Genomic DNA, 15,240 nt, shown 5'->3' on the forward strand with positions numbered 1-15,240 from the left:
TAGGACTGTCCACTATATAGACTTACATTGGACTATAACAGGACTACAGACTAGGACTGTCCACTATATAGACTTACATTGGACTGTAACAGGACTACAGACTAGGACTGTCCACTATATAGACTTACATTGGACTATAACAGGACTACAGACTAGGACTGTCCGCTATATAGACTTACATTGGACTATAACAGGACTACAGACTAGGGCTGTCCACTATATAGACTTACATTGGACTGTAACAGGACTACAGACTAGGACTGTCCCCTATATAGACTTACATTTGACTATAACAGGACTACAGACTAGGACTGTCCATTATATAGACTTACATTGGACTGTAACAGGACTACAGACTAGGACTGTCCACTATATAGACTTACATTGGACTGTAACAGGACTACAGACTAGGACTGTCCACTATATAGACTTACATTGGACTATAACAGGACTACAGGCTAGGGCTGTCCACTATATAGACTTACATTGGACTGTAACAGGACTACAGACTAGGGCTGTCCACTATATAGACTTACATTGGACTGTAACAGGACTACAGACTAGGACTGTCCACTATATAGACTTACATTGGACTATAACAGGACTACAGACTAGGGCTGTCCACTATATAGACTTACATTGGACTATAACAGGACTACAGACTAGGGCTGTCCATTATATAGACTTACATTGGACTATAACAGGACTACAGACTAGGACTGTCCACTATATAGACTTACATTGGACTATAACAGGACTACAGACTAGGGCTGTCCACTATATAGACTTACATTGGACTATAACAGGACTACAGACTAGGGCTGTCCACTATATAGACTTACATTGGACTATAACAGGACTACAGACTAGGACTGTCCACTATATAGACTTACATTGGACTATAACAGGACTACAGACTAGGACTGTCCACTATATAGACTTACATTGGACTATAACAGGTCTACAGACTAGGGCTGTCCACTATATAGACTTACATTGGACTATAACAGGACTACAGACTAGGGCTGTCCACTATATAGACTTACATTGGACTATAACAGGACTACAGACTAGGGCTGTCCACTATATAGACTTACATTGGACTGTAACAGGACTACAGACTAGGACTGTCCACTATATAGATTTACATTGGACTGTAACAGGACTACAGACTAGGACTGTCCACTATATAGACTTACATTGGACTATAACAGGACTAAAGACTAGGACTGTCCACTATATAGACTTACATTGGACTGTAACAGGACTACAGACTAGGACTGTCCACAATATAGACTTACATTGGACTGTAACAGGACTGCAGACTAGGACTGTCCACTATATAGACTTACATTGGACTATAACAGGACTACAGACTAGGACTGTCCACTATATAGACTTACATTGGACTATAACAGGACTACAGACTAGGACTGTCCACTATATAGACTTACATTGGACTATAACAGGTCTACAGACTAGGGCTGTCCACTATATAGACTTACATTGGACTGTAACAGGACTACAGACTAGGACTGTCCATTATATAGACTTACATTGGACTGTAACAGGACTACAGACTAGGACTGTCCACTATATAGACTTACATTGGACTGTAACAGGACTACAGACTAGGACTGTCCACTATATAGACTTACATTGGACTGTAACAGGACTACAGACTAGGGCTGTCCACTATATAGACTTACATTGGACTATAACAGGACTACAGACTAGGGCTGTCCACTATATAGACTTACATTGGACTATAACAGGACTACAGACTAGGACTGTCCGCTATATAGACTTACATTGGACTATAACAGGACTACAGACTAGGACTGTCCACTATATAGACTTACATTGGACTATAACAGGACTACAGACTAGGGCTGTCCATTATATAGACTTACATTGGACTATAACAGGACTACAGACTAGGACTGTCCACTATATAGACTTACATTGGACTATAACAGGACTACAGACTAGGACTGTCCACAATATAGACTTACATTGGACTATAACAGGACTACAGACTAGGACTGTCCACTATATAGACTTACATTGGACTATAACAGGACTACAGACTAGGACTGTCCACTATATAGACTTACATTGGACTATAACAGGACTACAGACTAGGACTGTCCACTATATAGACTTACATTGGACTATAACAGGACTACAGACTAGGACTGTCCACTATATAGACTTACATTGGACTGTAATGGACTACAGACTAGGACTGTCCACTATATAGACTTACATTGGACTATAACAGGACTACAGACTAGGACTGTCCACTATATAGACTTACATTGGACTATAACAGGACTACAGACTAGGACTGTCCACTATATAGACTTACATTGGACTGTAACAGGACTACAGACTAGGACTGTCCACTATATAGACTTACATTGTACTATAACAGGACTACAGGCTAGGGCTGTCCACTATATAGACTTACATTGGACTATAACAGGACTACAGACTAGGACTGTCCACTATATAGACTTACATTGGACTATAACAGGACTACAGACTAGGACTGTCCACTATATAGACTTACATTGGACTATAACAGGACTACAGACTAGGACTGTCCACTTTATAGACTTACATTGGACTATAACAGGACTACAGACTAGGACTGTCCACTATATAGACTTACATTGGACTATAACAGGACTACAGACTAGGACTGTCCACTATATAGACTTACATTGGACTATAACAGGACTACAGACTAGGACTGTCCACTTTATAGACTTACATTGGACTATAACAGGACTACAGACTAGGACTGTCTACTATATAGACTTACATTGGACTGTAATGGACTACAGACTAGGACTGTCCACTATATAGACTTACATTGGACTGTAACAGGACTACAGACTAGGACTGTCCACTATATAGACTTACATTGGACTGTAACAGGACTACAGACTAGGACTGTCCACTATATAGACTTACATTGGACTATAACAGGACTACAGACTAGGACTGTCTACTATATAGACTTACATTGGACTATAACAGGACTACAGACTAGGACTGTCCACTATATAGACTTACATTGGACTATAACAGGACTACAGACTAGGACTGTCCACTTTATAGACTTACATTGGACTATAACAGGACTACAGACTAAGACTGTCCACTATATAGACTTACATTGGACTATAACAGGACTACAGACTAGGACTGTCCACTATATAGACTTACATTGGACTGTAATGGACTACAGACTAGGACTGTCCACTATATAGACTTACATTGGACTGTAATGGACTACAGACTAGGACTGTCCACTATATAGACTTACATTGGACTGTAATGGACTACAGACTAGGACTGTCCACTATATAGACTTACATTGGACTATAACAGGACTACAGACTAGGACTGTCCACTATATAGACTTACATTGGACTGTAATGGACTACAGACTAGGACTGTCCACTATATATACTTACATTGGACTATAACAGGACTACAGACTAGGACTGTCTACTATATAGACTTACATTGGACTATAACAGGACTACAGACTAGGACTGTCCACTATATAGACTTACATTGGACTGTAATGGACTACAGACTAGGACTGTCCACTATATAGACTTACATTGGACTGTAATGGACTACAGACTAGGACTGTCCACTATATAGACTTACATTGGACTGTAACAGGACTACAGACTAGGACTGTCCACTATATAGACTTACATTGGACTATAACAGGACTACAGACTAGGACTGTCCACTATATAGACTTACATTGGACTATAACAGGACTACAGACTAGGACTGTCCACTATATAGACTTACATTGGACTGTAATGGACTACAGACTAGGACTGTCCACTATATATACTTACATTAGACTATAACAGGACTACAGACTAGGGCTGTCAACTATATAGACTTACATTGGACTATAACAGGTCTACAGACTAGGGCTGTCCACTATATAGACTTGCATTGGACTGTAATGGACTACAGACTAGGACTGTCCACTATATAGACTTACATTGGACTATAACAGGACTACAGACTAGGGCTGTCAACTATATAGACTTACATTGGACTATAACAGGTCTACAGACTAGGGCTGTCCACTATATAGACTTGCATTGGACTGTAATGGACTACAGACTAGGACTGTCCACTATATAGACTTACATTGGACTATAACAGGTCTACAGACTAGGGCTGTCCACTATATAGACTTGCATTGGACTGTAATGGACTACAGACTAGGGCTGTCCACTATATAGACTTACATTGGACTGTAACAGGACTACAGACTAGGACTGTCCACTATATAGACTTACATTGGACTGTAATGGACTACAGACTAGGACTGTCCACTATATAGACTTACATTGGACTATAACAGGACTACAGACTAGGACTGTCCACTATATAGACTTATATTGGACTATAACAGGACTACAGACTAGGACTGTCCACTATATAGACTTACATTGGACTATAACAGGACTACAGACTAGGACTGTCCACTATATAGACTTACATTGGACTATAACAGGACTACAGACTAGGACTGTCCACTATATAGACTTACATTGGACTATAACAGGACTACAGACTAGGACTGTCCACTATATAGACTTACATTGGACTGTAACAGGACTACAGACTAGGACTGTCCACTATATAGACTTACATTGGACTATAACTGGACTACAGACTAGGACTGTCCACTATATAGACTTACATTGGACTGTAACAGGACTACAGACTAGGACTGTCCACTATATAGACTTACATTGGACTATAACTGGACTACAGACTAGGACTGTCCACTATATAGACTTACATTGGACTGTAACAGGACTACAGACTAGGACTGTCCACTATATAGACTTACATTGGACTATAACAGGACTACAGACTAGGACTGTCCACTATATAGACTTACATTGGACTGTAACAGGACTACAGACTAGGACTGTCCACTATATAGACTTACATTGGACTATAACAGGACTACAGACTAGGACTGTCCACTATATAGACTTACATTGGACTATAACAGGACTACAGACTAGGACTGTCTACTATATAGACTTACATTGGACTGTAACAGGACTACAGACTAGGACTGTCCACTATATAGACTTACATTGGACTGTAACAGGACTACAGACTAGGACTGTCCACTATATAGACTTACATTGGACTATAACAGGACTACAGACTAGGACTGTCCACTATATAGACTTACATTGGACTATAACAGGACTACAGACTAGGACTGTCCACTATATAGACTTACATTGGACTATAACAGGACTACAGACTAGGACTGTCCACTATATAGACTTACATTGGACTGTAACAGGACTACAGACTAGGACTGTCCACTATATAGACTTACATTGGACTATAACAGGACTACAGACTAGGGCTGTCCACTATATAGACTTACATTGGACTGTAACAGGACTACAGACTAGGACTGTCCACTATATAGACTTACATTGGACTGTAACAGGACTACAGACTAGGACTGTCCACTATATAGACTTACATTGGACTGTAACAGGACTACAGACTAGGACTGTCCACTATATAGACTTACATTGGACTGTAATGGACTACAGACTAGGACTGTCCACTATATAGACTTACATTGGACTGTAATGGACTACAGACTAGGACTGTCCACTATATAGACTTACATTGGACTATAACAGGACTAAAGACTAGGACTGTCCACTATATAGACTTACATTGGACTGTAACAGGACTACAGACTAGGACTGTCCACTATATAGACTTACATTGGACTATAACAGGACTAAAGACTAGGACTGTCCACTATATAGACTTACATTGGACTGTAATGGACTACAGACTAGGACTGTCCGCTATATAGACTTACATTGGACTGTAATGGACTACAGACTAGGACTGTCCACTATATATACTTACATTAGACTATAACAGGACTACAGACTAGGACTGTCCACTATATAGACTTACATTGGACTGTAACAGGACTACAGACTAGGACTGTCCACTATATAGACTTACATTGGACTGTAACAGGACTACAGACTAGGACTGTCCATTATATAGACTTACATTGGACTGTAACAGGACTACAGACTAGGACTGTCCACTATATAGACTTACATTGGACTGTAACAGGACTACAGACTAGGACTGTCCACTATATAGACTTATATTGGACTGTAATGGACTACAGACTAGGACTGTCCACTATATAGACTTACATTGGACTATAACAGGACTACAGACTAGGACTGTCCACTATATAGACTTACATTGGACTATAACAGGACTACAGACTAGGACTGTCCACTATATAGACTTACATTGGACTATAACAGGACTACAGACTAGGACTGTCCACTATATAGACTTACATTGGACTATAACAGGACTACAGACTAGGACTGTCCACTATATAGACTTACATTGGACTGTAACAGGACTACAGACTAGGACTGTCCACTATATAGACTTATATTGGACTATAACAGGACTACAGACTAGGACTGTCCACTATATAGACTTACATTGGACTATAACAGGTCTACAGACTAGGACTGTCCACTATATAGACTTACATTGGACTATAACAGGACTACAGACTAGGACTGTCCACTATATAGACTTACATTGGACTGTAACAGGACTACAGACTAGGACTGTCCACTATATAGACTTACATTGGACTATAACTGGACTACAGACTAGGACTGTCCACTATATAGACTTACATTGGACTGTAACAGGACTACAGACTAGGACTGTCCACTATATAGACTTACATTGGACTATGACAGGACTACAGACTAGGACTGTCCACTATATAGACTTACATTGAAACAATAGTGCGATAGAAATAACCAACTTATTGATCATTGGTTTTAAACATTTTTGAGTTTTGAGCTGAAGTATAAGTATCATAATGTTACAGAGTTGTATAAAAAGCTGTTCTATTAAACAAATATCTTAAATATATTTGTATGCTTTGACTTCAACAGAAATGGGTTGTAGGAGTAAGGGATATCAATACAGCATTATACCTTGAACAAGTTGGGAACGATCTGTTATACCTGATTTATACCTGATATCAGGGGGTTTATTGGAATCCTGATCTTATTGCAATAAAACTTCTTTAATCGTGTATTAAGGGGACACGTTTATTAGCATGGTTATATCATTACTGAAATCATTTCTCACACCCAGAAATATCACGTTTTATTCGCTAAAGGTGAAATCAGTATGTCCTTGAGCCTGGTGCCATTTAGTGCTGTTTCGACGTCTATAAATCAATGATGAAATAATTCGCCACGTTTGAAATCGTCATCACCATCAATTGTAATTATGAATTGCCACAACACGATCTATAAAAGTCCCTTGTTAATCAAATTGTTAAAGCGCTGCAACCTTTATCTAAATTGGCCTTTTTACTAGGTAGTCATAAACTAGAACTATCAGTAAGGTAATTCCAGTAGTCCTACATATATTTCACAAAGTACTTCCTGTAGCCCTGTATTCATTTCACAAGGTACTAACTGTAACACTAGGTATATTTCACAAATGGACGAAATGTACATCTGTGGAAAATAACATCGGCTTTCTAAGCTTCAGGCACCAAGGTGCTTTTGTTAGCGTTTTAAATTGGCGCTTAATTACCTTTCTAGCGATTTCAATAAAAGCCAAACCCTATATAATGAGTTCACTGCGGGGCTACTTTTAAAACAATAGTTGTCAGTCATGAGGAAGTGCAGCAATTACATTGTTACTCTGTAGGGAAAATTAAGGATAGGTCTGTATTAACACTTTTCCTGATTGCATAAAGAAATCCATCAAACATTAAATGCGTGATGTTTTGTTCAGAAAACATAACCGACACTACTCTATGTGCAGTTACTTCTCTGCATATATTAAAACATGTTTAGTTTGAAATATAATCAAGCTAAAAAAAGTGACTTGATTTATGTTGTTTCGTATTTACATGGATTATCATGGAAACAGGTAAGTTGGTAATTATACAGTAACTCACCTTCCGCTTGGACTCGGTCATGCGCTGATCGCGCGTGGTCATGGCCTCTCCCGGTGTTCTGTCTATCCACATGACAGCGCTGATCCGGCCATAGGTAAACATCAGAATAATTAAGGGAAGAAAGTACTGTAATAGCATTATCATTGTTCCGTACAAACGTTTATCTTCAGGATTCGCAAACATTTCCTGGCAGAATTTCGGGGCTGTTGAAACGTTGACGTATTTGTGCGTCCAAGAAAACAATGCCGTGGGTATCGGTATTAAGAATGATATGAACCATATCAAAGCGATTACGATAAACGCCTGTTTTTTGGACATTTTTTGGCGAAGAGGGTAAATAATTGCGATATAACGATCCATACTGATAGCAACGAGGGTAAAAGAGCTGAGGAAGACCGTTACGGACTGAAGGAATGTGACGATGGGACACAACAGGTCACCAAAAGGCCAGTAATTCAAAACGAGGTTAGCAACAAACGTAAAAGGGATGCACAAAAGGGCCATCAGGAGATCACTCATAGCAAGACTCACTATGAAAAAATTCATCACAGTGCGCATGCGCCTTGCCCTAAACACAATGAAACACACTGTCAAATTCCCTCCGACTGACAGAATTATGATTGCCGAGTACATGGTAATAAGGATAGCCTGGAGATAAACTGGAACTTGTAATGGAGTATGACCAATGGTACTACTTCCGTCCGTCGGAACACTGGCATTCATCAGAGAGGGATTCATCGTCGCATAATAACCCTGTTCCGTAGGGGTCTCTATTCCAGTCTCCGTATCCATAGTTGTGATCTAGGACTTGTTACTAGAATGTGTGTTATTCGTCTTGTTCAGACATCACAGATGTTGGCAGATACTCAGACCTGGAAACAAACAAAAACTATCATTATATTAAATAACGATTTGAGTGGTGTAGATATCCTTGATAAGATAATGAAATCCATGCTTCCAATAACCTCCTGGGATCCATAATAAAATTATATGTAAGCGGATAATTATACAAACCATCGTATGTATCATATCATAATACAATAATCTATATGTAGCTGTGTAGATACTAATAAACCTAACTGCTCTTGGATTGTGATACATAACGATACTAGGAATGCTAACGTATTACACTTATTTATAACAATAACGAATAAATATAAAATGAAGCAGTGATTATAAATATCCTCATACACCTACATTCAAACATTAAGACAATAAGACCGATATGAGAGTCCCCACGATGTACACTGTACGTAAATGTGAATTCCAGTGGCGATCTGGTGCTGGCGCGGTCTACCCGCCGTAGCCTTCCGTAATGGCCCGCCGAGTCAGGATGGCCTGGATGCTGGTGAGGCTAGGTCTTTTATATCTGGTGCTATCTGATGGCTTAATTGCTCAAGTGAATAGCGATCGCTTTTCGAATTTTTAAATAAGAGCGAGGATCAAAATGATGTCTTCCGTTATCGCTGTCAGTGTTTTTCATCTTTGTTCCGTGGCAGAACTACCGAGCATTATATCTCGGAATTATATCCTTTATTCAATACAAAGCCAACACGATCATGCCTTGTGACAAGACGAAGATGATCTTACCATCAAACAATTTAACACTTTATATAATCATTATAGCCCTGTAATATACATTCCTATGATTATGTGGTCTTCAGAAGGAATATCATCTGGTCTTAAATTTGGCTTATCCTGACCTGTGGTTTGAAAGGTTTTCAATTATGATCTAATTAGATACACATATCTTTTGACCGAAAATGAGGAATAATTAAGCTTGATGTAGACGTTATTTCAAACTGTGTATTAACCTATCGTAATCCCATGGATTCAAGTCTTTACTCCCATTGATGGTTATCATACATACCTATTGGACATAGAAGGTGAGGAACTAATGGTTGCTAATGTTAGATGGTAGCTGTCCCATATCGATTCGGTACCGACACAAATTGGCTATATAACGTAATAGTTAAAGATGGTGTCGATTTCTGCTATAAACTTTAACAGAAATCCATAGTTAGGCGTACACAGTGAATGAACTGACTGCTGGACTTCCCTGTCAGCATTTAGTCGACACTTATTCAACAGAATTGGGTAACAGTACAGAAACATTCTAACGATATCCTCATAAACCAATAGACAGACACGGAGCTTACTTTGTTACCGAGTATACACTGTATTTATGTTGAAATTATTGTGACATGCCTGAATTTACCGAGGACTTCACTAACTGATACAAGTGTGTGGATTGACTTAATGTATAAGTAATGAATGAATACTTGACAAATGCTCCTGTAACAAGCATTGGTATTGCTGATAACGACGAGTCGTGCTGGGTTTGATTAAGTTTGTTATCCATAGAAAAAAATGCTATAGACCACGACGTAACCTGTATTACCTATAACACAATATCATGTCCAGTTGAGCGTAGAAATGCGTTCATATGTTTAGAATTACTATCACGAGCCAAAAACCCTAATACGCATTCTGATGTGAACCTAGGGTATTATATGCAAGAAAAGGCAAAAACAATCTAAACAATGTCCAAGGAAATTACCTACCATAGCATAAATATACAAAGACAATCTCTACTACAGCATAAATATACAAAGACAATCTCTACTACGGCATAAATATACAAAGACAATCTCTACTACAGTATAAATATACAAAGACAATCTATACTACAGCATAAATATACAAAGACAATCTCTACTACAGCATAAATATACAAAGACAATCTCTACTACAGCATAAATATACAAAGACAATCTCTACTACAGCATAAATATACAAAGACAATCTCTACTACAGCATAAATATACAAAGACAATCTCTACTACAGTATAAATACAAAAAAGACAATCTCTACTACAGCATAAATATACAAAGACAATCTCTACTACAGCATAAATATACAAAGACAATCTCTATAACAGCATAAATATACAAAGACAATCTCTACTACAGTATAAATACAAAAAAGACAATCTCTACTACAGCATAAATATACAAAGACAATCTCTACTACCGTATAAATATACAAAGACAATCTCTACTACAGCATACATATACAGACAATCTCTACTACAGTATAAATATACAAAGACAATCTCTACTACAGCATAAATATACAAAGACAATCTACACTTTAACATATACCACATCAGTATACCAGGACACTCTATACCACATCAGTATACCAGGACACTCTATACCACATCGGCATACCAGGACACTGTATACCACATCAGTATACCAGGACACTGTATACCACATCGGTATACCAGGACACTCTATACCACATCAGTATACCAGGACACTCTATACCACATCAGTATACCAGGACACTCTATACCACATCATTATACCAGGACACTCTATACCACATCAGTATACCGGGACACTATATACCACATCACTATACCAGGACACTCTATACCACATCACTATACCAGGACACTCTATACCACATCAGTATACCAGGACACTCTATACCACATCAGTATATCAGGACACTGTATACCACATCACTATACCAGGACACTCTATACCACATCAGTATACCAGGCCACTCTATACCACATCAGTATACCAGGACACTCTATACCACATCAGTATACCAGGACACTCTATACCACATCAGTATACCAGGACACTCTATACCACATCAGTATACCAGGACACTCTATACCACATCAGTATACCAGGACACTCTATACCACATCAGTATACCAGGACACTGTATACCACATCACTATACCAGGACACTCTATACCACATCAGTATATCAGGACACTCTATACCACATCAGTATACCAGGACACTCTATACCACATCAGTATACCAGGACACTCTATACCACATCAGTATACCAGGATACCAGGACCACATCAGTATACCAGGACACTCTATACCACATCAGTATACCAGGACACTCTATACCACATCAGTATACCAGGACACTCTATACCACATCAGTATACCAGGACACTCTATACCACATCAGTATACCAGGACACTATACCACATCAGTATACCAGGACACTCTATACCACATCAGTATACCAGGACACTCTATACCACATCAGTATACCAGGATACTATACCACATCGGTATACCAGGACACTGTATACCACATCAGTATACCAGGACACTGTATACCACATCAGTATACCAGGACACTGTATTCCACATCAGTATACCAGGACACTATACCACATCGGTATACCAGGACACTCTATACCACATCAGTATACCAGGACACTGTATACCACATCAGTATACCAGGACACTCTATACCACATCAGTATACCAGGACAGTCTATACCACATCAGTATACCAGGACACACTATACCACATCAGTATACCAGGACAGTCTATACCACATCAGTATACCAGGACACTCTATACCACATCAGTATACCAGGACAGTCTATACCACATCAGGATACCAGGACACTGTATACCACATCAGTATACCAGGACACTCTATACCACATCAGTATACCAGGACACTCTATACCACATCAGTATACCAGGACACTCTATACCACATCAGTATACCAGGACACTCTATACCACATCAGTATACCAGGACACTCTATACCACATCAGTATACCAGGACACTCTATACCACATCAGTATATCAGGACACTATACCACATCAGTATACCAGGACACTCTATACCACATCAGTATACCAGGACACTCTATACCACATCAGTATACCAGGACACACTATACCACATCAGTATACCAGGACACACTATACCACATCAGTATACCAGGACACTATACCACATCAGTATACCAGGACACTCTATACCACATCAGTATACCAGGACACTGTATACCACATCAGTATACCAGGACACTCTATACCACATCAGTATACCAGGACACACTATACCACATCACTATACCAGGACACTCTAGATTGAAGTATCCTGCGATATAATTAATTTCCATTCATTGTATTAAAATAAAATGGAACAGTAAATGTGAATTCGGAACACTTAGTTATGCAGATTATGCTGAATTTACAAATGAACAAAAATATTGACTTGCAAAAGGCAATGTGTTGATTAACCATTTGAAAGTTAAACCAGAGAGGCTGTTATTCTAATGTGTTTTTCACGTGGTAAATGTGTCTTGTGTATTACGTTAAGGTATCTGGTAATAAGTTATTAATATACAGTGCACGTGACCTATTAATTATGTATATCCATTTCTACGTATAATATATTATCCTATATAATCACAACAGGGAGTATAAGCTTCGATTTGAAATCCTAAATTAGAAATATTGCAATACCATTATGATATCAATTGATATTACAATTGTCCAGAGACAAAACTAAGTACAACTATTGCACAACTAAATTGTTTTTATTTCTTCAAAGAAAGAACCGTTTCATGTCCAACGCTGGCGATTGCTGTCCAATGAGGTCTGATAAAATTAATAGCGATTCCCAAGCGAGAAAGTTTTAGCAGACTAGCCAGACATATGAAACAGGACATATACCCATGGTCTTGAAGAAAATCAGAACACTATGACGTCAACAGATTTTATCGAGGATACTGACACAGAGACGACGCCAGACAGACTTAAGGGGCATCTAAACAGCAAATCCAGTAAAAACATTGATATTTTACAGGCCTATAGATCCCTATTATGGTGCAATGTCACAGAAGTAACATGATGAACTTTTAGTATGTATCATGGCAAACCCTGGGTCTTGCTGTTGACATGTAATTTGTTAAGCTGTTTGTAAATTTCAACAAAACGTAAGAAAAATGCATGTTTCGGGGTGACGTAATTAATTCATTTGCATCCCATATATTACACAAACTTGCCATGTCGTTTTGCTTACAAGTGTCTAAAGCACAAAATAGGAGCATTGGTTTGACCAGCTTTGACGTTATTATATGTATAAACGCTGTTTTTATTTTGACCTTGAAATGCAAATGGCGGTCGTGAATGATATCACACAAATATGGCATATAAGGAGGTATTTAAAACATCAAAAATGCTCTTATTAGACAATATAAAGTATTCTTGAAGTGGCAAGAAGACTGCTTTTATGAAAAAATGTTCAACCGTTGAGTTTGGGGTAAAATATGCCTATTTCTGAAAAAGGCTGCAAACTCACCATTTTAACAAATGTCCATGTTACTATGATGAGATGTCTTAAAAGTACGATATAGGAGTTTTGTTATTAACTGAAATGCCTCCTTTAAGCCATATTTGAGTAATATTATTCTCAGCTGCCATTTGTATTTCAAGGTCAAAAACAAAATAAGTGTTTATACGTACATACAGTAAAATCCGGTCAAACAAATGCTCCTACCCTGTGCTATAGACACTTGTGAACATAACAGCATGGCTATTTTTCAGGTTTTATCATTTGCGTGACTTAGAATTATTCCATGCCAAATCTTACCACAAAGTTACTCTACAGAAGAAACTGGTAGCATCTATAGCATATTATTGGTGATTGTAAGAAGCTACATGTCCAAACAAACATTTTGGTATATTACATGACATGTTTTGTGCAAATCTTAAGGTATTTATTCGTGTTTGAAATTCAACACTATTCTGCTATATAGATGACCCTTAATTCTTTTGTATATGACAGTAGATAAAGGTGAGCACGCACTATGTAAGATTTCTAGTGTGGGGACTGATCAATTTTACTAACCCTTTTAATCGAGCTGAATGCAATGCAAAGACTTTCAATAAAAGAAAACAAAAAAACAAAAAACAAAAACAAACCGACGAGAGATCGCATCTTATACACGTGAGGAACTCTCCTTTCATAAAATCATAAAAGGTCACCACCAATATAATATACAAGTCATGTAGGGCACTCAGCGAAAAGTAAGCCATGTAATAATGATGTTCAAAGTAAATTGGAGATTGCCAAGACGGATGTGATATCGAACTGTTAATGGACATCTAGACAGTAAATCCAACCAAAACAGTGATATTTTACAAGCCTATACATTCCTACTATGGTGCAATTTAACAAAAGTATCTTCATCAACTTTTAGTATAAACCTTGGCAAACCGTGCGCCTGTTGACATGTAATTTGATAAGCTGTTTGTAAATAACAAAGCATACGTAGATGCGTGTTTCGGGGGAACA

The 15,240-nt window shown here is 38.3% G+C and overlaps 1 protein-coding gene across 1 annotated transcript in view; it reads right to left on the minus strand.

The window, feature by feature from the left end:
* The window catches only part of LOC117328584 (RYamide receptor-like), a 62,944-nt gene that overhangs the window by 21,727 nt on the left and 25,977 nt on the right, over positions 1-15,240 (minus strand). Inside the window, exon 2 of the mRNA XM_033886093.1 lies at positions 8,084-8,955. Within this exon, the coding sequence (XP_033741984.1) occupies positions 8,084-8,875 (792 nt within the window). The 5' untranslated portion in view covers positions 8,876-8,955. The remainder of the gene's footprint in view (positions 1-8,083; positions 8,956-15,240) is intronic.

This window comes from Pecten maximus, chromosome 1 (assembly GCF_902652985.1).
Source record: "Pecten maximus chromosome 1, xPecMax1.1, whole genome shotgun sequence".
Taxonomy (NCBI): Eukaryota; Metazoa; Mollusca; class Bivalvia; order Pectinida; family Pectinidae; genus Pecten; species Pecten maximus.